This window comes from Anomaloglossus baeobatrachus, chromosome 4 (assembly GCF_048569485.1).
Source record: "Anomaloglossus baeobatrachus isolate aAnoBae1 chromosome 4, aAnoBae1.hap1, whole genome shotgun sequence".
In the NCBI taxonomy this organism is placed as follows: Eukaryota; Metazoa; Chordata; class Amphibia; order Anura; family Aromobatidae; genus Anomaloglossus; species Anomaloglossus baeobatrachus.
In genome coordinates this window covers 388946436-388973757 of record NC_134356.1, presented here as the reverse complement: position 1 = coordinate 388973757, position 27322 = coordinate 388946436, and the positions used below count along the sequence as shown (strand labels likewise).

Below are 27322 nucleotides of genomic sequence, written 5' to 3'. Positions count from 1 at the left end.
CCCTTGTCATATTTTTAAACTCGTCAAGAGCTCTATATGGACTAAAAGGGACACTTAATATGGTGGTTATGGTGGTCTCCTAAAAAGAGCCACTCCTTGGCTAGGTCCTTCCCGGAGGGATATCTGGCTTTTTTCCATGTCGAGACTCCTAACAGAGGCTCCACAGACCTTTTTGATTTGCATACTTCCCAGGGGTCAATGCATCTAGGATTTCACTGTGTTGAGTGCCTTTGCTGGCTGCCAGCAGTGTTTTCTCTGGCTGGTCTCCCTGAGATCAGTGATTGTTTTGTCTTGTTTTAACTTTTTGGCAGTTACTGACCATATTTGTGTCCACCTTCTTACTCTCTCCATTATTTTGAAGTCAGAAATGTCTGTAGATTGACCATTTTGTATAAAATGGCTCATAATTAACTGTCTCCAAACGATCATTTTGATTCAGCGATGCACAGCTTTAAATCTTGTCGTCATGTCTGACCGGCAACACGTTTACCGGTTGGTGATTGTTTAATAGCCTGTTTACACATGGCTACCTGGCTTCAGATACACATTGGATGATTGGTAATAGATCGTTCAGTGTGCATAGGCCACCATGGTTCTCGGGAGCGCACGTCCTGTTTACACATGGCAACCTGGCTTCAGATACACATTGGATGATCGGTGATAGATTGTTCCATGTGCATAGGCCACCCGTTTTCTCTTTATACAGGATGATGTACTGCCGAGAAGAATGATCTTTTGGGTAAACCCAAACATCATTTCACACCACAGATTAGCTTTGTGCTCATTCGCCAGGAGATCATCAGCCTATTTATACTGCAGAATTATTTTGAAATGAGCATTCCTAGGAACACTTATTCACAATGGTGCGGTGTATATGGACCTTAAATGCAATGTTTGGTATAGCAGTAAAAGAAAATGAAACAAATAGCAGTAATTGTAATTGTAAAATATAGACTAGTGATTGGAGTTTTTAGCTGATGAATATATCATAAGATCTCATTATTGCACAATGCACAGTCAGATTTGCCTATTGTTTAGTTTTATCTTTTGTACAAAATAGAAGAATCACACAATAGAGGACATAGGGAATGAAGGCAAAACCTGTCCACAATAGGATAAGGTAAATGTATAGACAAAAGAATTAAAGAGTTATTGCCAGCAACATATATATCTGATGGATACAGGTCTTAAGGTCCAGTCACACATGAGATCGTGAACCAGATCGCTGCTACGTCACAGTTCCCGGATCGTTGCTGAGTCGTTGGTGAAATCGTATGTGAGGTGTCACACACACCGACTTTAGGAACGAGCATGCGACCCGTATAACGATCTTGTAAATCGTCAAGACCCTGTCACACAACAGCTGTGGTAACGATTCCGATCTCGATTAGGGGCATAGTGAAACGCAGTGAGCCACGTAGGCGTGCATTTGCGTTGCCTTTTCCATACCCCCTCCGCTCTGATTGGTGGCCAATACAGCTTTCCGATTGGGCGGCCGGCTGGGCGTCGCCTTTTCCACACCCCTCCGCTCCGATTGGTGGCCAATACTGCGTTCTGATTGGGCCGGTGGGCGGGCCTAAAAGGTAACTTTTGTATCGCGTCATCCTTTGTCACTTCTTTTGAGCTTTGCTTTGAGAATAGAACCTGCTACTCCACCTTGATTCATTTGTGCTTTGTACCCGGTTGCTTGCTTGCTTGCTTTTCGGATCGAAGCTGCATCTGCACAGGTTCTATCCCAAGACTCAAAAGGGAACAAAGCATGAAGCGATACCCAATCAGAACGTAGCACTGTTGTCAGCGCTAACCTATCGGTACAGAGGGGGGCGCGGAAATGGTGACGCAACTACACGCTATTGTTCTCAGCGCCAACCAATCGGCGCAGAGGGGGCGCGGAAACGGGGACGCAACTACACGCCTACGTGCCACACTAAAGTTCTAATCTAGGTCGTTAACGAAATCGTAGGTAGGTGTCAAACATCCAGATTCATCCTGCCCAGCAGGACTCCAACGAGCCAAAAATGGCCCAGGCTGTTCAGCATCGACCAACGATTTCACAGCAGGGGGCGGATCGTTGGTACGTGTCAAACATGACGAGATCGCTAGTAAAGTTGTTGTTGCGTCACAGAAACTGTGACGTAGCAACGATCTCGTTCTCGATCTCGTTATGTGTGAAGTGGCCTTTACAGTGAATGGAAAAGTGGCCATCTCTCCATACTCATTGCTGAATAATCTTGCAGACATGCTATAAGGTTATGTGCGCACTAGAAAAGTGATTTTTCTCAAGAAAATTTCTTGAGAAATTTCTGGGAGTTGAAGATTACCGCACCTGCGGTAAAAAAACGCACCAAATCCGCGGGAAAAACACATGCGTTTTTGCCGCGGATTTGCTGCGGTTTTGCCGCGGTTTTTCCGCAGGTTGGTCCCTGTGTTTTTTTTATGCTGTAACTGCAATAAATAATATAGATAATAGATAGATAATCGATAGACAGACAGATAATGGATAGAGGGAAAGAAGGATAGATGAATAGATAGATAGATAGATAGATAGATAGATAGATAATAGATGAGACAGACCTATATAATGTCCAGTCCCCCTGCATTTTCTAAGCTGGCACCCTTTAGTGACTTCATGTGGCACTAAAATGTGCCTAGCCTTGTATTTAGCCATAAAATAAATAAATAATTAAAAAAAAAAACACGTGAGGTCCCCCCATCTTTTGTAGCCAGCTAGGGTAAAGCAGATGGCTGCAGCCTGCAGACCACAGCTGGCAGCTTCACCTTGGCTGGTAATCCAAAACAGAGGGCACCCCACGCTGTTATTTTACATTAAATAAATAATTTAAAACAAAAAACGTGGGGTCCCCCCCAAATTGGATCTCCAGCCAAGGTAAAGTGGACAGCTGTGGTCTGATATTCTCAGACTAGGGAGGTCCACTGTTATTGGACACTCCCAGCCTACAAATAGCAGGCTGCAGCCGCCCCAGAAGTGGCGCATGCATTAGACGTGCCAATCCTGGTGCTTCGCCCCAACTCATCCCGTTGCCCTGGTGCGTTGGCAAATGAGGTAATATATGGGATTGATGCCAGATGTATATTGTCACCTGGCATCAAGCCCTGGGGTTCGTGATGTCACACGTCTATCAGATACCCGACATCACCAACCCAGTCAATAAGAAATAAAAAATAGACAACAAAAATAGTTTTATTTGAAAAAACACTCCCCACATTCCCTCTTTCACCAATTTTTTGAAATGAACAATCAATTCCACGTCCGGCGTAGTCCAATAAGTGAAGGGGGTCCCACGGCGATCCATACCATAGTCACTGTCCCATTCAATGAAGAACAGAATGTTCCCCATTGGCTGGGAGAGCAATGCAGTGAACTGATCTAACATCAATAGGTCAGCCCAGGTCACTGCAGGGGATGCCGAGTGCTGCCATCAGGAGGTTAGATGAGATCATTACCTGCAGTGATGATCTCTTGCAGTCCTGCCATCAGCGCTGTCACTGCCTTCTATGCCGCTGCATTGTCAGCAGTATTGCAAGAACCCGTGACGTCACCGCTAGTGACAGTCTCGGGCCGCTCGCGAGATGGGCATAGACAGCAGTGACCGTGGTGATGTCAGGAGGCAGGAGATCGTCACAGCAGGTAATGATCTCATCTCACCTCCTGACAGCAGCGCTCGTCATCCCCGCAGCTGCACACACTGCTGTGTGTTAGTGTCTGCCAGCACTGCGGCGTGACAAGCTGCTGACACTGCGGGCACATACTGACACTGCTGTGCTGGCAGCGGCGGGACCGGAGCGGGACACAGACTGCACGGGCACCTGGAGGTCACACGGAAGTGCTTCTGTGCGGCGTTCAGGGAGTGTGACGTGTGTTTACTCTACTCCGCTTCCTCTTCCAGGCATAATGACATCACTCCCTGCAAAACCGCAGGCAGCGATGAGCATTACTGCAGGTAAATCGCAGCTATACCGGGGGTATACCGCACATCATTTGCTACCTGCGGTATACCCCCGGAATTTCGCGATTACATTACAGTGAATGGACTGAAATACCGGGGGTATTCCGCAGGTACCTGCGGAAAAGAAGTGACATGCACATTTTCTCAAGCAATTTTCTCAAGAAAATCTTCACAAAGAAGTTTCTTGAGAAAAAAATGCAGTGTGCGCACAGCTATTTTTTTCCCATAGGTTTTGCTGGGGAATGTCTGCAGAAAGATTTCAAACATTTCTCAAGAAATTTCTGCAGCAAAACCGCGGGTAAATCCGCAGGTAAAACGGCCTAGTGCGCACATAGCCTTAATATCTGAGATGTAAAAATAGTGATGGAGGTAAATGTTCCTGGTTGGGTCTTAACAGAGAAGATTGGCCACACTTTCTGATAATCAGAATAGCTTAGTGTTTCAAAAAGTGACTTTTCACCATAAAGATAAGTCAACATTTTACTATAATAGAGGAGAATGACAATGTCACAAAGTACACCATAAAAATATACTAAAAAAACGAGTATATGAAAAAATGTATTGGGAAGTTGGCAAATGGAATAGCGCTGTGACCATGCAAGACAAGTTATAGGTAGAAAAGGCATTCCTTTATAGAAAAAAAAAGGCGACGCATTTAAGTACCAGAATGATAATATTAGTATTAAAAAACTTAGTGATAATGTGTTTTTATCTAATTTATGATGGTGAATATCAGCATTTTTTTCTTCTTCTGGAATTAAAATCAATAAATAAATGCTATCTAGAAGATAAAAATCAATGTATTATGCCCACATATCCGATATATTTTGGTGTGAATCTGTGTGATTTAAGATCTGCATTTGGAGAAGTAATGATATCATCCAATGTTACGCTGCCGCTCTATCCGTATATTGTATGTAGAAATGTCCTAGGTGTATAGACACAGCAGCACATTATGTTGGTCATCTGCTCATGGAAACAATTTAGTGCAATGATTGAGAATTGATTTACAGTTCGCTTTTTGCCCAGTAATGTTGGGAAATGACGCCTTAATTTCTTGAGAACCAGACATTGTGAATATATTCATTCTCAGTGCCAAAGACAAATCTTTGTAATATGTTGTGTTATGAACGCCTGCATAAACGTGTTGCTTTCTGCTATTTTCATTTTGTCTGTTATCTTCTGGAATAATGAGAACGGCTTCTTCCGCTCGTGAAGGCAAAGCCATAATACACTCTTAATAAGATTGTCTCCATGCGCTTGAAAGGTCATTAATCACGTTTTTAATGTATGCAAATGGGTAATATTGGAATAAACTTTAGGGAGGGTGGATGACATTATTCTGATTTATACACATGCAGAGGAAGCTGAACGATATTTTTTTGCTGAACCTCTGCTTTCTTTTCAGAGCCGACGTTATGTAAATGATGTCGTAAAGATCTATTCAATAACTGCCACCAATATTCTGGATGGAGTCGCATCGAGCTGCCGACCCTGTGCCACGGGCTCCCAGCAGTTTGGATCATCCTGTGTTCCTTGTCCAGCTGGTCACTATATTGATAAGGAGAGCAGCACATGTAAAGAATGCCCTCCTAATACATATTTATCCCCTCATCAAGTGAATGGAAAAGAGGCTTGTATCCCGTGTGGGCCTGCTAGTAAAAGCAACAAGGTACAGTCTTTCATTGGTCTAATTTCTATCCTTAAGGCACCACTCCAGTGTTTTCTTTATTGCTCTGCTGGAGTGGTACTTCAAGTCTAAATCCCCTGCTTTAGGCCACTTTCACACGTCTGCATAAAACACAAACATGTTTCATGGTCCGTGGTGTAGGTGCGTATGTGTGTGCATGTGTCCGTGTGTGTGTGTTACGGACACACACACGCATATGCGCCTACACCACGGACCGCGCTGCTGTTACTTCAGGGTCCGTAGTCAGTAGAGTGAATATTCATAAGCATAATGAGCAGGCCCAGAAGTAACAGCAGAGGCAGAGACAGCAGCGCTGGAGACAGGTAAGTATAAAAATTAATTATTTTTATGTGACACGTGTTTTCTCTGGTACGTGTCACAGTCACACTAATGTCACATGGATCACATTGGTGTGACACCAGTGCTGCCATAGAAAAATGGACATGTCGCCTTGTGGATCACACGGACATGTAAGTGCTTCACATGGAAAAAAAAAATTGATTTTAATGGGTCTACGTATGTCTGTGTTTCCAGTACATGTGAAAACAGACGTCACACGTATCGGAGACACGGATGTGTGAAGGAAGCCTTGTACTCACCTGCCGCGTCTTCATTTTTTTCCTGCGCTGCTATGGTCGGTCTTCTGTGATTTGTGACTTGCCGGCAGCTTCAGTGTTTCATGGAGCAAGCCGACGGTCACAACTCAATACAACTCTGAGAGCCTTGTTCTGGCTCTCATAGACTTGCATTGAGACTTTCTGACTTCGGTCCGATTAAAAAAAAAAACAGGCACAAGATGGAACCAGAGCGGCGCCGAAAAATGATAAAGCCGCTGGAAGGGGAGTATGTGGCAGAGAGCAGGGGATTTACATTTAAAGCGCCACAACAGTGCTGAAAAAACATATGGGTTTTATATGCATGTATGAAGGGGGCCTAAGGCTGACTTCCATTAGTGCTAGATACTACCTGCTCATTACATTTGTAGATTTGTAGCCTGTGAGAGATATGTTTGATTGATGTTTGATTAAAGTTCCATCAAAGAAAGGTATGCCTTGTCATGGCTGGTGGGGTCTCATGAATTGGCCACTTTATCCACTTAGTACCTTCATTTTTTAAGTATATTCCATATAGCAGTAATGCAGTCTAATTTTAATATATTCAATGTTTGCATATATCTTAGCAGTTACAGAGGCTGCTGTATTTTTTGTTTGTATATTGGTCAGTGTGCTATTGGATTTTTATTTACAGCACACATCTGTATTATACTCTTATTGGAATGAACGAGCCCTTAGCTTTAGCCACATATTCGTGCGTCACGTCCTCATGCTGTCCTTTCCTTTCTTGGACAGCATTCTGATCTATAGAGTTCCATAGAGCTACATACATTTGTTTAATGTTGATCGTGGCCGGTACAGGGGGCTGCTGCTGCCATCAGCGCTTTACTTCAGTTGAAGACAACCGCGGCAGCCTTGTGTACAAGTCGTGATCATAGAGGGGTCTATGTGCCTGCGGTCTGCAAGAAGCATGTAGGAGGACACCGCGAGAATGGAGGACAGGTGAGAATAATTTTTTGTGGGACCCTCACTCGAGTATAAGCCAAGGTGTGGCGTTTTCCGCATAAAAAGATGTGCTGAAAAACTCGACTTATAATCGAGTGAGGGTCCCACAAAAAATGATACCTGTCCTCCATTCTCGCAGTGTCCTCTCACCTGCTTCTTGCAGACTGCAGGCACATAGACCCTTCTATGGTCACAACCTGTACTTTGTACTGCAGTGCTCCATCCTAATTTCATCTGTCTTTTACTGAGTTGTTAAGAGTCAACGCATAAAAAAGTCCAGACACTCTACCTGGTTCATTAAAAAAGGAATGACCCCCCCACCCAGAAGCTCTAGCAGTCTAGAAAGTCTAGGGAGCAACTAGCATGAAACCTAAGAAAAAATCGTTCTGCTTCTCTCAGCTGGTAACATCACATGGATGTGTGAATGTAGCCTAACTTTTCGTTAATAAGCTTCTCATTAATAAATACTGTGAAATGTGTCAATAAGAAATCTACATCTTTTTCTTTTCAGGACCATTCAGCCTGTTACAGTGACTGCTACTTCTCCTACTTGCATGAAAACCAGACCCTGACGTACAACTTTAACAATCTGAGCAGTGTGGGAACTCTCATTAACGGGCCCAGCTTCACTTCCAAAGGAACCAAATACTTTCATCTTTTCAACATCAGTTTGTGTGGAAATGGAGTAAGTTCCCAGTTTGTATAAGAGGCGGCGGGACGCTGTCATGTATGAAAGGTAGAAAAGATAAAATACGTATTCTGAAACATTCTAATAGGTATCCGAATACTACATGTCAGAAATTCAGGTTCTGCATTACTTGTGACAGTGAAAGTGTTTTCAGTTGTCGTTCTCAGAGATAACACCTTTCAGATGAGCTTTGCACATTCATCACACAGTTGATTCTGCCGAGATGATCGTCGTCCATTTCTAGTCCATAGAGGACGTGTGCCGAATTAGGACCTGCCCTCAGTGACATCCATATGCTTTAATATGGTATATGAAAAGGGGTATTCAACACAAGACAGCCCCTTGAATAAGAAAATATTCAAGGGGCTATTCAATGTTGTTGCAAAAACATATAAAACAACATTTTCGCACTTAGATTTTTTTTCCAAGATTGAATAAGACGTTTCGATTTCATGCATTTGTTTACTGTAGTTAACAATGGCCCTGTATTCATCAAGCAGTTTTCACAAGGTTTCTGGGGTAAAACTTCTTGAAATGTCTCAACGTTTTTGCACAACTCCTAATTGTACAAACATTTTGCAGATTTTTACATTTTTACGTGAGTCGTTCTCTGCTCACTTTTTGAAACTTAACTTTAATATAATTGGATAAAAACACAAACAAAAATTCTGCCCATGCATTAAAACACTGTTAAGTTAGAGTATATCAAAGGTGACCCATAGATTAAGGTAGTATAACTCCAGGTACCACCTATTTTTCTACCCAGTGGGAATGAAAAACAAAACAAAGGGACAGATACCACTACACAAGTTATATAGAGGATGGACCATCCTCTATATAACTTATGTAGGGGTATCTGTCCCTTTTAGTAAAATAGGTGGTACCCGGAGTTATACTACCTTAATCTATGGGTCACCTTTGATATACTGTAACTTAACAGTGTTTTCATGCACGGACACATTTTTTGTTTGTGTTTTTATCCAATTATATTAAAGGTTAAGTTGTAATACTTCACTGCTACATTCACTTTAACCTTGTGAGGTACTCTCATTACCTGGGTGAATTTATTTCACTCTGGAAGCTCTTTATCTGCTCACGTTTTGAAATGTGGTTGACGCTTAGTTGGGTAGGGAGTATGGTTGAGAGTGGTGACACATTCATCGTTATCTACACCAAAAAAGCTCAGTAAATTTCTACAGAGGTGCACTAAAGTCCATTGCTGAAAGATAACATTCATTAAGAGGTGTATTTAATGCAGCACACTGTTCATCAAGACATACAAAACACAAGTCTTGGTATACTGGGACCACTGACTTTGGTGGTGCCTGACACTTTGCATAATGGTCTTTGGGGAATATGGGGGAACTAAACCCTAAGTTAGCACACTATTCCTTTCTGTGAGGCAAACATTATCAGCGATATAATAATAAATAACAGTAATACTAAAAAATAAAAAAAAATGATAATAATAATAAAGAAGGCATATGATAGAACATTCTGATTTTGTTAGCTTTAAAGAAGTTGTCCAGTTACCAAAACTGATTTTTTTTTTCTCCTAAATCTTGCTATTATGTGCCTCTCCATAAATCTATTATGTTATTTCAGCAATATTAACTTTTATGGCGCTCTAGCAGCACATCCTCATTGCTGGCTCCAGCTCTGATGGGGATAATCTTTCTACTGACTTCCTGGATTCAGTTCCTACAACTCCCATAATCCTTTGCAGTGGCACTCTGCGCTCAGCTCATCCTCCCACCCCCACCCTCGTGCGATAACATACTCACCCCACATGACTCCTCCTCCTCTCCTCTCACTCCTGGTGCTGGCCCCACACACAGCTGCAGGATGGTAAGTAAACCCTCCTCTCCTTCTCCTCATGCTGGCCTGTGACATGCGGTAGTCACTGCCCACAGCCCAGTCCCTAAGGATCAGAGGCAGCTGCTGATGTAACATCAACTTTCAGAGCCCAGAAGTTGATGTGACATCAGCGGATATCATGCGGTAACACCACCCAGGGTCATGTGATCGGCACTGAGCGAGGGGGATAGCGCCACTCAGTGCCAGAACTGGAAATAGAAGGTAAATAAGAAGACAACTAAAATAGTAAGTTAGATAGAATAAAAAAAATGGGTAAACGACCCCTTTAAATCCGCCATAAGGTTCAAGAGATATAGGCCTTTTTATGGTCTTTAACAAAGAAGGCGGTGCTCATAAGATTGTCTGGTGGTGTGTCTTTAAGCTGCTCTGTATAATTACCCTGAGAGCACCGCCCCCTTGGTAAAGGCCATATTATTTAGCACTAAATAAAAAGGTCCAGATCACTGGAACCGTGTGAAGGATTTAAAAGTAAAAATAATGGAATATTCAGGTGAACAGCAAGAAAAAACAAGAGCAAAAACTGATAACTTTTGATTTAGTGACCGGTCCTCTTTAAAGGAGCGCTAAACAGAGAAAAGCAACTAAGAATAAAAATATTGTAAATACTATAATTAATAAAAGACATTTATGAGAAAAGTCAAGTTTATTTTTGATAAATTTGTATTTGTCTATCATAGGGGGAAAGAAAGGCAGTGTGTACTGACAACATTACTGATGTCACGACGAAAGAGATGGAAGCAGAAGCTGAAGACGTGTCTAATTTTGTGAAGACCTTTGTTTGTCAGTCTACTATCATTCCATCAGATAGCAAAGGATTCCGCACAGCGCTGTCCTCTCAGTCGGTCAGCTTGGCCGATGCTTTCCTAGGTAATACATATATAACTTCTTGGCCTATGTAGTATAACTGACTCCAGCCTAAATAGCAAGGCAGTTTGGAGCGTAGTTGGATGAACGTTTAGTGATTGCTTTTATTAACAGAGAATAGTTTATTCAGTAGTATAGGTTTCATAGAATTTTGGTAAAAAATTGGAAAAAGGGAAAATTCACTTAATTTATAACTTGACATAAAAAAAAATGCCAGAAGCTAATATTAATGGTATATTTGAGTTGAAACCTCTGCTTATTTTATAAATGGACGAGCTTTGGTTTCACAATTCTGTTCAGATCTTTTCAAGGAATATAGAATAGATTTAGTCATCCTGTTTAAAAGATACAAAGGATTGATGATTAGTGATAAATTACACTACCATACTTGGGTGCTCAGTACTCGTAACAGGCAGTTGGATGCTCGGACGGGTTCGACTTGTGTACCAAGTATAATGGAAGTCAGTGGGCAGGTTTCTAGAAAATCTTCCAGAAAAATGTTTGAGTTCCCCATTGACTTCCACTATACTCAGTTGCTCGAGTTGCGCCTATTCCAGTGTCCAACTGCTCATTACTGAAGAACTGAGCACCCGAGCATGGTAGTGGTCGCTCATCACTATTGATAAGATATTCAAAAGCTATCACAATTGCGCACAGTGAATTATACATTTGACAAAAGCTACTACACATGCTGTATAACACATCTTGGCTTGCATACTTTATGCAATATTGTTACACAAAAATAAATGCCACCAACTGACTGAAAATCTGCTGCACTTTGTGACTACTTTATGCTAGACCATTTTTCTAGATTATTTTCAAAACTGTGTAGCAAGGAGTAAAAAAGTAAAACACATTTTAAATTTTGTGTATGGCAGAATGCCATTGTTGACAGTATTTCTTTCAAACTCCAGTGTATTAGGCCCAGTGTCCACACTGTGTAGTTTTGACACGTATTTTCAGAAATCTGTAGCAAAATCTGCATGTCCATTGTGAAGCCAGCAGAGTCTATGAGAATTCAGAAGTGCTGTACCCACGTTGCTTATTTTTCCCTTGCTTGTTTGGTGCAGATTTGGTGCAGAAAAAAAAGAAATCTGCACCAAATACGCAAGGGAAAAATACTCAACGTGAGCACAGCACTTCTGAATTCTCATAGACTTTGCTGGCTTCACAATGGACAAGCAGATTTTGCTGCAGATTTCTGAAAATCTGCATTAAAATCCACGTCAAAATACTCAGCGTGGGCACAGGGTCTTAAGGTTGACTCACAAGAAACTTTTATGGCACAACCATGGAAGATGCAATAAGTGTCTGATAGATGTGGGTCCAACCTTTTAACTCCAGAATGGAAGACCTTGATCTGAAGTCAGCCGGCCACCAGTGAGTGGAGAGGTGGTGGAGCCTGTGCCTGCTCTCTCCATTCATTGATAAGGGAACTTTATAGCAATGAATAGAGAAAGCTGGCACATGCACCACCACCTCTCCACTCACCAGTGAGACTCCGTCCTGATCAAGGACCCCCAATCTGGAGATAGATGTGAGTCTCACTTCTGGTACCCATATTTATCAGATATTTCTATTTCTATGGTTATGCCATAAATATCTCTTGCGAGACAAAATCGCACCAAAAATGCATACACTACCCCCTCTCCACTCAATGGTCTTTGGACAGGAGCCTAGACAGGGGATTGGTGGTCTTCCATTTTGGAGATAGTTGTGGGTTCCAGAGGTGTTACCCTAATCTATAAAACATTAATGGTATACCCTATGGCTATGCAATAAGTGTCTCATGAGACAACCACATTAGTGAATTTTCTCTATCAGTTACATCCGCGTAAGGTCTTGCGAGTAAAATCTAGTCCAAATGAGTATGGTTATGTTGTCTGAATTTATTTTTATAGTTGCTGAATTCCAGTTTGTTGTTGTCAGCAACACCTCCACCTTATCTGTACTGATTTTCTTACGTGAAGTCTATACTTTGGTTTCCAAAATAGTAAATAAAAGATATAGCTACTTTAGTTCTGAACATTTATGCCCTGTCACTTGAGATCCTACATCAACCCTACTGATCTAGTTCACTATATTCTGATTGATGCTTGATAGCTGTATATGGCCTTAAGTGTGTCTGTAGTATATGAGAAGTGTAGTGTGTAGCTCTACTTAAGTTTTGTTCCCTTTGGATATCAATGCATTAGCTCCTCACCTCATGTAACCTCATGGGTTGACACTGAACACTACTTATATATTCTGCTAAAATTGTCATCTCTTGGGTTTTGCTGGGGATGTTGACAATCTCTTCTTTGAGATGATGGACAGCTAACAGATATTTGCCTTTTTAATGCTCATATAGTGATTATTTACAATGCTCGAAGTCATATATCTATATTATTTGCAAGAAGGTCAGAGTCTCCAAGCCACATTTACTCTTCTGATGAAGATACAGATGTCAGAAATGTTAGAACTGCTCATCTGAGCAGATAATTCCACCTTCAAGGGTTACATTCAGTGGTGCAGTTATATAAAGATTACAAGTGAAATACATAGGTTACTTTAAAGGGAATTTGTCGTCATTTTTTTGCTACCTAATCTGAGATCATCATAATGTAGAGACAGAAACCCTGATTCCAATGAGGTGTTACTTACTGGACTTTTTGCGAATTCATAGTTTTATTAGCATGGTTTATCACTAGAGGCCTACTGGTCCTGCTGCCAGGTAGTCCACCCATAGCCCCACAACTGATAGGCAGCTTTTTGCCTGTGCACTGTGCACACAAAAAGCTGGACGCCAGACAAAATGAGATTGGGTGACCCCCGTGCCGGAGATAGTTGTGGGTTCCATATGTGGGACCTGCATCCATCAGACACTAATGACATATCCTCTGCATATGCCATAGACTAGTAATAATAAAGTTTAATTTACTTATTGTTTTGTTTTTTTAAAAAATCACAAAAAAATAGAGGTCTTGTAAAGATAATTTTCCATTAAGATACAGCAGTAAAATAATTATGAATAATACTGTTAATAATTGTTAGTAAAAAATAATTGCTAGTTAAAAATTATTTTTTGGGTGAAATATTTTAAAGTATATAGTGTAATAAACTGGCCTGTAGACCTTGTGCATATAACACAGCCACATGAAGAACATGGATGTGTTGTATGTCCCTATGGTGCACACAGTTTCACTCAGTGCCTCATGGGGGAATAGTCCTGTAATGTGACATATGATGATGGATGCCTATAGAAGTATCCATGCAGATCCACACAACACATATCCACATTAATACCATGGGCCTAATTCCCCAAAGCTTTCTTGCCAGAATTCTGCCGTGAAAAGCTTGGAAAAGTCAACTTGGAGTTGTGCCCAAATTTTGCGGCTTCTGGGGTTTTCACACCAGTTCTTCTCAGGTCTGACAAAATGGGCGAGGCTGGGGTCGGAAAAGGGCAAAGTGGAGGTGGGAGTCCAAAGGTCTTCTTATTGATGACAAGTTATAGCATTCCATACGGCAGAACACTCTACTGGAGTGAGAATTCTATGGTAGAGCACAGAGGTGCACACCACTTTTATCAGACCCTCCTGATTTATGAAGATACCTGCACCTCTTCATGAATCATGGGCATCTGACTCCAGCATACCCCCTCATCAGGACTGGCGTTGTTCACGCTGGTCTTGATGAATCGTGTCTAAGCCATTAATTAAAATCTACTTAAGTTTTTATTAGAAATTCTTTAATGTCTTATTAGATTTTTTTCATTGTTTTAATATTAACGCCTGAGGTTGCATATACGGTATATTTTTTTAAAGTGGTTACAAATATCACAAAGCTGAGATTGGTGTAACACATCTATATTATACATGCTGAAAACATTCTAGGTAGTGATACAGGGGTTTTTCCGGTGTATATAGAAGAAATCAGGATAAAGTGCATTATTCACTTTCTGTGACTTTTTTTGTGAATTTCAGGTGTGACCACTGACCGGAGTCTGGGTGGAATCATCATTTCACCGGATACATTCCCTCCTCAGAAAAAGATACCAGATATAAATTTCTTTTACAAGTAAGAAACACTGATGTTGTGTATGAAAAACTAATTGGACTTTTAATTGATCATGTTCATGGGTCATTTGTCAACATAATTATTTTTTCTTAGGCGGTTGATTAATCTGTAGCATTGTTTTCATAAATTGCAAAGCATTGTATATCATAAATTGTGGGCACCTTTAGTTGACCTGTCGTACTCTTTAGCAATTTGCTTAAAAGTATTTATCCATTATCCTAGTATTTATTAATTATTTGGCACCACTTTAGAAAATGGTTGTTCCTCTTAATAGCTAAATTCCTTCCGTACGCTAGTGATACCTATAGAAAAGAGTTAAAAGGGTTGTCTGATGAACAAAGTACATTTTAATTAATATATCTTTGAATTATAATTCACAATTGGATGTGTCAAAAAAATGTTCCTGTGCTGTGATAATCTTATAAATGTGCCCCTGCTATGAATTGTCCTATTTGCTGTTTCTGACCATATACAAATGCTCCAGTCCATGGTCGGCACAAATAACACACCTCCTTGCCAGGAGTAGGAGCATAAATCATTCATGATAAGAGAGTATGTAGACAACAGATCTGCAGCTTTCTGAGAACACAATTCCCTGCCTGTTTTCTCACAGGAGGAGTGTTTCTGCTGCATCTCCAGCCATGTTAGGGGAATCATTAATCAAGTTAGTGTCCTATCAGTTGAATGGCTGTTAAAACTTCTATATCATTAGTTTGATGCTGCAAATCCCTGCTCTGTTGTCTGTATACCCACTTATTGTAAGTTACTTTTGCTTCCCTGGCCAGGAGTTGTGGCATGTGCCAACTATGAGCTGCAGCAGCACAACATGGTCAGATACGGCCATTACACAGTACATAGCAGCGGCACATTTGTAAGTGTATCTCAGCACAGAAACATTATTTTTAACACATCCAATTGTGAAATTTTATTATTATTCCAAGATCTATTAATTAAACTGTACTTTTTCCTTGGGACTGCATCATTGAGGAATTGTTTCATGATCAGCTCTTATTGTCGAAGCAATTTAAAGAGCACCTGTCAACTGTCCTGATATGTCTGTTTTAATAGATATTAGTATCCTCTAATTTAACTACTTTTTCTCAGAACTTAGACTTTTGCCGTTCCTCTTTCTTTCTAGAAATTCCTTAATAAAATGAAAATCGTAAGCTATAAGTTGACACTGATCAGTACTGCGAAGTGACTTACTTCTTTGTCAGAGGGAATCAATGTCTGTCAATCATCACATTGTCAATGTATTCTTATAGTTCTAGGAGGAATAACAGTTGTAAAAACACATGATCAAAAATTGGATTTTAATGATGAACCCAAGTTTTAACCTAAATACTAAGACATGTCGAGAGAGCTGAGAGGTCCTCTTTACATGAATGACATTGACAGAATGGGCTTGCTTTTTAGCATCTCTTAACTTCAGCTTGTTGCAAGGGACTACGTATTGTGGCCTTATGTTCTAATAGATCACATAGTAAAAGTTGTCCCCTTTAAGACAGTTTTCCCTTCAAGCACAGTTTTAAAGTGTCAAACATGCATATGATAATGTAATGTGATTCATGTTACCAAAACTTTAGTTGTTCGCTTTCCTTTGTTATACCAAAGCGTTAACTTGCGGCATTCAAGTTGCTAAAAGACTTAATATTATTAACAGATCTTCTGCAGCGACCTCATCTTGTGAAAAAGGAAGAGCTACGGTTATATCTATGCGGTGTGATCCCACGAAGCCTGGTCAGGCAGATATTTCCGTGCCCAGGTAATTATTGCTTTAGTTTATCTTTGTACCTTAACTGTCTTCACGTTGCTACTTTTACACATTTATTACAATATGTCCAGTGTTGTTCCTTAAAGCTTGTGGGCCCTATAGCAAAATCTCCAACATTGACCTGGACTACCACGGACGTAGTATTTATCTTCTAATATATAGGCCAGAGGAACCTTTTTCCCCTATACTTTATGGCTCAGGTATGATTGCAACCCCTGCACCCTCTATGGTTATGCCCATGAATATGTTATTAACTTTGGTTATTTTCACAAATTATGTAATACTATGCACTATACCCATACAGGACAATTTCATTAGAGATGCTTTAACAAATATAAAAATTATATTGCTGTGCACATGTACAGCCATTTGCTTGGAAACTATGAAGAGGTTAAAAGAAGAAATATGTTCTTCCTGACTAGTTATAGTTTAAGTTAAAGCAAGACAATGGCAAAGCCGTTAGCAAAAGCGCTTCAGGAAAAAGACCGCCGGTGGCTTTTACCTGAAGTGGAAAGCATTGGCCGATCCGCTGGTGTCTTAAAGTTGTCGCGTGTATGTGCACCATGCTTCACTCCCACTATGGGTTGGTGAGTTTTTCATGTGGCAGATATTCTGCAGCCTTTCTGCATCTATTAGCTAAACTATTACGGTAGCTAAACTCGATTACTTAGATTTTTTAATTGCGTTTTTAAAGGGGTTGTCCATTACTTTTATATTGATGGTGTATCCTTAGGATACATCAATGTCTAATTGGCTAGGATACGACACCCCACACCCCTGCCGATCAGTTGTTCTCAGTGCTCAGTTTCGGAGCTGCCCCGTCAATTGTGTGCATACAAGCCCTATTGACAAAATTGCAATGAAATCAGCACCATCTCTATTCAGAAGATTATCAGATCATATTGTTATTTGTGCAGAAGGTAACAATAAATCATTACCCATTTGTTCTTCTTCTCTCTTTTCAGACTGTGTCCTGCAGGCACTTGTGACGGGTGCAATTTTTATTTTCTTTGGGAGACAGCAGAGGCATGTCCTCTGTGTACAGAAAATGACTATCAGAAAATAGAGGGGGCTTGCAAGAAAGGTCACCAGGTATCTCACAGATTTATAAGCTGTCACATTTTGTATGTAAGGATGGTCAGTCTTTGCATACGTGAATCATTACCGTACTATTCCATGTTGGGGGGATGTTCTGTGCTGGGCTACACTTCTGTTATACAGTGCGTTGCGAAAGTATTCGGCCCCTTTGAATTTTTCAACCTTTTCCCACATTTCAGGCTTCAAACATAAAGATAAAAATTTTAATGTTATCATGAAGAATCAACAACAAGTGGGACACAATTGTGAAGTTAAACAAAATTTATTGCTTATTTTAAACTTTTTTAAATAATAAATAACTGAAAAATGGGGCGTGCAATATTATTTGTCCCCTTTAAGTTAATACTTTGTAGCCCCACCTTTTGCTGTGATTACAGCTGCAATTCTCTTGGGGTATGTGTGTAACAGTTTTGCACATCGAGGGACTGAAATTCTTGCCCATTCTTCCTTTGCAAATAGCTCGAGCTGAGTGACCTTGGATGGAGAGCGTTTGTGAACAGCAGTTTTCAGCTCTTTCCACAGATTCTCAATTGGATTCAGGTCTCGACTTTGACTTGGCCATTCTAACACCTGGATACTTTTATTTCTGAACCATTCCATTGTAGATTTTGCTTTATGTTTGGGATCATTGTCTTGTTGGAAGACAAATCTCTGTCCCAGTCTCAGGTCTTTTGCAGACTCCAACAGGTTTTCTTCAAGAATGGTCCTGTATTTGGTTCCATCCATTTTCCCATCAATTTTAACCATCTTCCCTGTCCCTGTTGAAGAAAAGTAGGTCAAACCATGATGCGGCCAGCATCATGTTTGATAGTGGGGATGGTGTTTTCAGGGTGATGAGCTGTGTTGCTTTTACGCCAAACATATCGTTTGGCATTGTGCTCAAATAGTTAGATTTTGGTTTCATCTGACCAGAGCACCTTCTTCCACATGTTTGGTGTGTCTCCCAGGTGGCTTGTGGCAAACTTTAAACGACACTTTTTATGAATATCTTTGAGAAATATCTTTGTCTTTGCCATTCTTCCATAAAGCCCAGATTTGTGCAGTGTACTGTATTGTTGTGTAGTGCAGTGTAGTGTATTGTTGTCCTATGGACAGACTCTCCCTCCTCAGCTGTAGATCTCTGCAGTTCATCCAGAGTGATCATTGGCCTCTTGGCTGTATCTCTGATCAGTCTTCTCTTTGTTTGACATGAAATTTTTGAGGGGCGGCCGGGTCTTGGTAGATTTGCAGTGGTATGATACTCCTTCCATTTAAATATGATCGCTTGCACAGTGCTCCTTGGGATGTTTAAAGTTTTGGTAATCTTTTTGTAACCAAATCCAGCTTTCAACGTCTCCACAACAGTATCATGGACCTGCCTGTTGTGCTCCTTGGTCTTCATGATGCTATCTACTCTTTAAACAGAACACTGAGACTATCACAGAGCAGGCGAATTTATACGGAGACTTGATTACACACAGATGGCTTATATTTATCATCATCAGTCATTTAGCACAACATTGGATCATTCAGAGATCCTCAATGAACGTCTGGAGTGAGTTTGCTGCACTGAAAGTAAAGGGGCCGAATAATATTGCACGCCCCGATTTTCAGTTATTTATTTTTAAGAAAAAGTTTAAAATAAGCAATAAATTTCGTTCAACTCCAAAATTGTGCCCCACTTGTTGTTGATTCTTCACCATAACATTAAAATTTTTATCTTCATGTTTGAAGCCTGAAATGTGGGAAAAGGTTGAAAAATTCAAGGGGGCTGAATACATTTGCAAGGCTTTGTATGTCCTAACTTTCTTTAATGTTAGATTGGGATCCCATTTTCTTGTTTAAAATGACTGTAGGATAACACACTGGGAATTACAGGGTGATATTTATCGCTATCATGCCTGCTATATATAGACGGTGTTCACAGGCTGTCAGGCTTTACAGCTCATAATGGCAGTTTACAGCTATAGGATGAATAACTCATGAGCATTGTTTATTTCCAAGCTCTTCTTGTTTTGTACATTTTTATGTGATTTGGAAAAGAAATAAAATGGAATACATACATTTCCACATAGCCAAGAATTGAATTACAGGCTCTAACGTTATCTGTATAATACAAGGTCAGCTCCCTATGTAGGGCTCAGTATGTGTGACAACTGCTTATTCATCCTCATTTTCCCAATAGTCCAAACATTGTTGTAATTCTTCAACATTGTTTTCTTGCTTAAAGGGAATTATTCTCCCCAGGCACTATGTTACTGGTGAAGGTGCTGGGCTTGTGCTTAGACAGAGCAAACAACCTGAGAAAACCGAGCCGCAGTATAAAAGCACGAGGGAGCGACACCATAGCCTTCAGAGACATTTATAAGATAGGAAATATTTCAGACTACATTTGAATTTCTTGACATCCTTGCCCACTATACATCTAACATAATATTTTACCCTTTTTTATTACGATATTTATAGATGCATTAATAAATAAGAATAGAACTATGTAAGTTTTCATTGTATAATACAATCGATGTGCTGTATTATAGGAAACCCATTATGTTTGGAATGAGCCCAAACTCTGCATGCGAGGCACCTCCCTTCCGGACAAAAGGACAGCGGCGTGCGAGTCAATAGACTTCTGGCTGAAAGTGGGTGCTGGGGTGGGGGCCTTTGTGGCTGTTCTTCTTGTAGCACTGACCTGCTACTTCTGGAAGAAAAATCAGAAGTAAGTATATAGTGTTACATATTTTGTCTATTTTTCTGTCCCTTATGTATATGTAGATTTTCTGAACCGTATTATTAATAGTATTTATTGACTTTTTTATCTATAATTTTAATGAATAAATCATAGGTCCATTTTATATACAGAAATAAGAAAAATCTTCATTTAAAATAGCATTAGCGCTAATATATTACAGTTGTGTAATATATCTTACAAAATATGTGACATGCCCGCCCCAGGGCCAGGGGACTCAGAACCGGGCCGGACTAGTCTGGGGACGTCAGCCGTGGAGGGGTCTGATTCCGTGACCCTGGCGGTGTCTTTTGAATAAAAAAAAATAAAGGGGGTTTTAAATAAAAGAAAATAAAAGAAAAGGAGTTTTTGTCGACTACGCCACTTGCGGTGTGCGGCCAGGTTATTTGGGGCCGCCACTGCAGGTTTCTGCTGGGGCTGATGGAGTGATGCAGCCTGGGTGGTTAGAGCCCTCTGCAAACAGGGACAGGCACCAGCAGTGGATGATTGGGGTTGTAGTGGGAAAACAGTCTATGTGAGTGCACATCATCAAGGAAACAGTCCACACCAGTGTTGTAGTTTAACTTGCCTTTCTTTACTTTGCTGTGGTGGTACCTGAACCCATGGGTGCCGGTCCCAGGTGTATCCGCTCCCCTTGTTCTCCGTGCCAGCTGTTACCTGAGTTAGCTGTGCACACTTGTTGTTGAATTGATGGGCTCCCGTGGCCTAGAGCTACTTGGGAGTCCCTTCGCTTCAGTCTTGGTCCTAATGCAGGCAGCCTGGACTATTTATGGAGTTCAGTCCCTGGTCCCTTCTTTGCTGCTAGTGCTTCAGACTTTTTGGGTTGGCGATGGACCCTGGAGATCTTCTCGCCCGACAGAGTTAACAGCTGACCATAAAGTGTCCCACTGTCCTAGGGTCTGCACCCCGCCTTGTGCTGAGTCCTGTGAGCCTTGGTTCTGAACTCCCACAAGCCCTCCATGATACCTGGAGTCTGCTGGTTCCACAGGTAACACTCGTTGCCTGGAGTCCCGTTCCATACTCCACAGATCTCACTCCTTTTACAGCACTCCGTTCTCACTGCAGGTCTTTTCAGTACTTTCCACTTTCTACTACTTCCGACTACTACTCCTCTCCTCCTCTCCTCAGACTAAATACTTCCTTCTTCACCTCATTCTCTGACAGACTCTGACTGACTTTCTACAGACTGCACACCACTTCCTCCCACCTTTTCCAACTGACCACTGGCCCCTGCCCCTCGCTGGATCTCTCCCTCAGGTTGGGTGGCTACTATCCAATCCGTGCCCTCCCCTTTTACCTGTTACTAGGCAGTCTCCCAGGTTGGTGTTGGGGTTCTGTGTGCGGCCTGAAGGTGTTGGTGTGTTTACTCTGGCACGGATATTCCGGAGTTTGGATTTCCACGGTTACATTTGTGGCACCTGGTACCTCAGGGATGCTACATATATTGAATGTCGCAGTAAGGCTATGTTCCCACAATGAGCCTTTGGTGCGTTTTTTCATTGCATCAAAAACACAGCATGTTAGGCTATGTGTCCACGCTGCATTTTTCATGCATTTTTCTCTTGCAGGATTTTAATTAATACTGCAAGGAAAAACATATCCCAGCAAAGTTTATGAGAATCCTGACTTGCTGTGCACATGTTGCAGATTTTTTCCTTGCAGATCTTGGTGCAGAAAAGATTTGCAGCATGTCAGTTCTTTCTGCGTTTTTACCTGTGTCTGATATAATTGACTACAGAGCTCATGCTTGATCACTGCAGTGGATTGTAGCTGTCAGTGCTGCACTCGCAGCACTAAGGCCGTTGTCCCACGTGCGATTACCTCGCGTGTACCTCGCGCGAGTTTCCCGGTGCATCACCCATCACGGACTCACACTCTGTTCACAGGAGCGGGTCGGCTGCATAGAGATGCATAAAACTGACCCGCTTCTGTGAGGAAAGTGTGAGTCCGTGAAGAGTGATGCACCGGGAAACTCGTGCGAGATACACGCGAGGTAATTGCAAGTGGGACACTGGCCTAACGCTTTGGCTCCACACCATGCATCCGCCACGGTCTGTGAGGTAATCCAGAAAAAGAGAAAAGACCTCGCATCACCTTGCATAGGTGCTCAGGAGAAAAAACGACTCAATAGAGGGGGATAACTCCGGCACACTATATGTTTCCCAAGGAGATTAAAGTGAACACAATAGTAGTTGATTTCTAATCCTTTTCTTTTATTCAATGTGCAAAAGTGAAAAAAGTGCTGTACAAAACAGAAGGTCCGCCAGGTAGCAACGTTTCGGCCAAGAGGCCTTCTTCGGGTCGGACAGACTGAATAAAATATTTCAATTGTAACAAAACAAAAGAAAAGGACATCCATCAATATGGTTATACAGACATTTTTGACATATCAATATGGCACAGTACGAAAAAGCATAAAAGAATCTAGAGGAGATAACAGCAGAGAATCAGAGAGGTCTATATATCAAGAGCGGCAATCAATCCCATGTATTCTACACGTATAAGCTGTGGATCCGTGATGAATGAGTGATGAGTGGTATCAATATAAGTGAGGCACAGAGGGCAGGAGAGCTCACCTAACAGCAACAGGAAACACGGGCAAGTGAGATGTAGGGTACATGCATGCGTTATTGACCTGCTATGGAAAAAGGTGAGTCATTACTTGTATAAATTACCACAGGGTAAAGCCCTGGAGGTGGATGCTGTATGAACATACCATAAAGGAATGCGTAGTCGCAGGCAGAGTAAGTGGTGGTGTATAGGGACAACTCTTATGGAGATGTGGTGGATTCAACGCATGACTCTGGAGGAGAGAGAATAATCAAGTGGAGGTATGCTAATGAAATCAGAAATGGTATATTTAAAAGGTGTAGGGAGGATACCCACTAGTGGAGGACGATATCCAAACATAAGATCAGACGTAAATCTCTGTGTGCTGTAACGGGAGGCCGTAAGCAAAAGGGTAAGTGATCCCAAGGCTGTGGTAGATAATATCTATAAGGTAAGACATATGTAAAATAATTGTTGCTATCTGTAAAAGATGTATGGGGAACAAGGAGTACAAAGGAAAGGTGATTTACCTGAAATGGCATGTACGGTCCAAATATGGTCTAACACTGTATAAAGTGTGTGGGTCGTGGTTCACAGAGAAGCCATGGCTGTTCCAGAAATATGAGATGAAAAAAAGGAAGAAAGAGAGATGGAAAAATGAAAGGGCGGGTCTTAGTCATTTAGTGTGGATAATCAGAATAAAGTGGAATCGTAGTAAGAGAACCAATGTGATTTACCTGAGGTGCTTTGTCAGAAGCAGGGGATTGAAAGGAGCGCTGTGGAATCCAGGGATAGGATTTGGCGGTGACTGTGTTTCCCTTTACGGTGTTAGCTGTTGCCTTCAATCGGGTCTTGACTGCTGGGAAACCCCGGAGGTTCCCTTCACTAATGGATTTAAACAGTTTTACGGCGACTCCTAGCCTGGTCGGGGTCCGTAGGCCCTGCCGAATGGTGCTGGCTTCTCTTCCCTCCCCGATCCGGTACCGGCGGGCCACCGCCCATCCCCGGTCCTTACGGTTCACTCCAATCAGCCTCTCCCGCAGACGGTCACCACCGTCTGCCAACCTTGCTGTATGTGCCCGGGCCACACACCCGGACACAGTCAGGCTGCTCCTCTACCACTTCACTTCTCCAACTCCAAAACTAATCTGCCTCCTTTTCCCGCCTCCAGGACTGTGAATTCCTCGGTGGGTGGGGCCAACCGCCTGGCCCACCCCCTGGTGTGGACATCAGCCCCTGGAGGAAGGCAACAAGGATTTGTGTTTGGCTTCGGTGTGCCTAGCCAGGGTGTGGGGTGTGTTGTTGTAGTACCTGTGACGTCCTGGCTTGTCCAGGGCGCCACACATGCAACGCACACATGTCTAGGAGGGCGTTCTGTAAGTCATGTGATGGTGAGTGATGACGATCAATCCTGAAAACAGAGGCACTGTTTCTGTGACTGGGCAAGGTGACATGCTGGAAGTGGCATAATTAGGTGGCATAAGTGCACTGCTGCTGTGGAAGTGTTAATTCTGCAAGGAATAGAAAAAATAGTTAGAATACACATATGAATACCATATTATATCACAGACATATATGACAGAAGGAAACAGGTTATGTGATATGATGCGAGTCCACAGTATATATGCTGTCTGAATATACATTAAGAGAGTAAAGGACAATGAATATAGGGACACCCAATACTATACTGTATATTGATGGAAATAACATGAGAATGAATAGATGTCTAAGATTAAGCCGCAGGATTACAGTTGTTAGATGATAAAAAATATATCACATGTACATAGAAGATAAAAAAGTTATAAACTTAGGGGTACTTTGCACGCTGCGACATCGCAAGCCAATGCTGCAATGTCGAGCGCGATAGTCCCCGCCCCCGTCGCAGCTGCAATATCTTGTGATTGCTGCCGTAGCGAACATTATTGCTACGCCAGCTTCACACACACTTACCTGCCCTGCGACGTCACTCTGGCCGACGATCCGCCTCCTTCCTAAGGGGGCGGGTCGTGCAGCGTCACTGCGACGTCACACGGCAGGCGGCCAATAGAAGCGGAGGGGCAGAGATGAGCAGGATGTAAACATGCCGCCCACCTCCGTCCTTCCGCATTGCAGCCGGGGCGCAGGTAGGAGATGTTCCTCTCTCCTGCAGCTTCATACACAGCGATGTGTGCGGCCGCAGGAACGAGAAACAACATCGTACCTGTTGCTGCACCGGCATTATGGAAATGTCGGACCCTACACCGATGATACGATAACGACGCTTTTGCGCTCGTTAATCGTATCAAAAAGGATTTGCACACTACGATATCGACTGCGACGCCGGATGTGCGTCACTTTCGATTTGACCCCACCGACATCGCATCTGCGATGTCGTAGTGTGCAAAGCCCCCCTTAATGTGCACCTGATTAGAATCAGAGTAAAGATTAAAACCCTTGTTCATATTTGCAGATTAATCCATAGGGTTCAAGGCTACCTAAGGTGTGGATCCATCTAGCCTCTTTTTCATTGAACTGTTTAACCCTATCACCCCCTCTGCGGTTAATGCCAACATGGTCGATGACCTGAAACCTGAGCTAGGAAATTTTGTGTCCAGCTGATATAAATTGGAAAGGGATGGGTAGCAAAGTTCGTCCACATCTGATGTCAGACTTGTGTTTATTAATGCGGTCTTGGACATGCTGGGTGGTCTCCCCAACATATCTGAGACCGCAAAGACATTTGATGTAATACACGACAAAGGAGCTGTCGCAAGTGTAAAAATCTTTGATGGGAAAAGCTTTACCAGATCGTAAATGTGTGCTCCCGACTCTCCTCTGACTACTGACTGACTGCTGACCCCTCCCACCAGGCTGGCTATACCCAGGGACTCGTTCCCATGGCGACCATCCCCTTACATGGTTAACCCTCTATGCCCAGTGTGGAGAGGAGAACTAGGATTTTAGATGTGTGTTGGTAGAATTGGCACTAATACTCCAGGTCCCAGGGGGTAGGTCCTGCATCCCCAAGAGGATGCAGTCCCCTGTAGTGCCCTGAGGGGGCTCAGGGGCGCTATATCCATTTCTTTTCCGGATACACTAAGTTTTCTGTGCTCATTTTGCTCATAGACTTGCATTAGATGAGGACAATCCGCAGGTAAAAAAAAATGCACATGCGTTTTTAGTGCAATTTCATGGTGGAAACACTTAAAAAAAGCATACAATCCGCATATAGGTATATCAATAAAGTTTTGTAAAAGCCAAATACCAGGAAGTATAAGGCTATGTGTCCACGGTAGAATGTTGCTGCGGATTTTTCTGCATGAAAATCTGTGACTTTCGCGGCAAATCCGCACCTTTTTTTTGCCGCGGATTTGCCGCGGATTTACCACGGATTTACTGCGGAATTGCCGCGGATTTTGATGCGGATTTTTTTTTTCCCCCATTCTATAGCCAAAATCCGGATCAAAATCCGCAACAATAATTGACATGCTGCAGATTTTTCCGGATCAAAATCCGCGGAAAATTCGCCGCGGAAAAATCCGCAGCATGGACACAGCATTTCCAAAATGCCATTGAAATGGCTTGGAAGTGCCGCTGCTGCAGATTTTCGGAAAATCCACGGCTTTTCCGCGAGAAATCCGCGGCAAAATCCGCGCATTTTCCGCAGCGTGGACACATGGCCTAAAAAACAAAGCAGCCTTAGCTTTATTTAAAACGTGACATACCGACAAAAGACAAAGAAAACACAGCCTCAATAAGATGATAAAAAGCATGTAAAAAATCGCACACAAAACACAATGAAAAAATGTACACAGCCTAATCTAAATAATAGATGCGGAAATGGTGAAGAAATTGCTGAATGAATCCTGTTTTTGGCAACTCCAAAGGACATCAGGGTGCACTGCTCTGCAGAAAGCACTGTATATGTGAACTTAACATTTTTTTTCCATATATCCTTAGTAATCAGATTTTTCTAAAAATAAATGTAGGTGAACAAATTTAGTGTTTTAGTGTTTCTGAAAATTGAATCATATCATCATAACATCTCTAATATGTAATATGTCATCTACTTGTTAGCTGTCTGCCATATTTTAGATTTCGAAAATGGCAGTGCACAATGGGAGATTGAATTAAAGGAGTTGCTAATCTTGGCATAAAGGTCTTCAGTGTGAATTGAGACTGTAGACTGCCTATTCATGTCAGCTTGATTACCTAGTGCTCTCAGTGTGAAGGTGGTTACGTGACTGCCTGTATGCGGTTTGCATACTTTGTCACGTGCTTACTAGACGCATTTGGCCTCTCACCATCCAAGTGAATTGAGAGAAGCTGGATGAGTCTAGTCGACACGTGCCTACAAATATGTAAATAGCATACATGCTGTCAAGTGACTGCCTATTCATAAAAGGAATGCCGGGGAATCGTGACAGTGTGTGTACTGCGCTCTCTCAGCCTTCGCCAGTCACATTGAGTAACTGCAGACTTTTGTTCCAGTC

At 42.0% G+C, this 27322-nt stretch overlaps 1 protein-coding gene across 2 annotated transcripts in view; it reads left to right on the top strand.

Moving 5' to 3' along the window:
- Positions 1–27322, top strand: part of ELAPOR2 (endosome-lysosome associated apoptosis and autophagy regulator family member 2) — a 236079-nt gene that overhangs the window by 194957 nt on the left and 13800 nt on the right. For both annotated transcript variants that reach the window (XM_075345231.1, XM_075345232.1), the window contains exons 14-20: positions 5377–5640; positions 7729–7902; positions 10461–10650; positions 14610–14703; positions 16367–16468; positions 17443–17569; positions 20092–20270. In XM_075345231.1, coding sequence (XP_075201346.1) covers positions 5377–5640; positions 7729–7902; positions 10461–10650; positions 14610–14703; positions 16367–16468; positions 17443–17569; positions 20092–20270 — 1130 coding nt within the window. The remainder of the gene's footprint in view (positions 1–5376; positions 5641–7728; positions 7903–10460; positions 10651–14609; positions 14704–16366; positions 16469–17442; positions 17570–20091; positions 20271–27322) is intronic.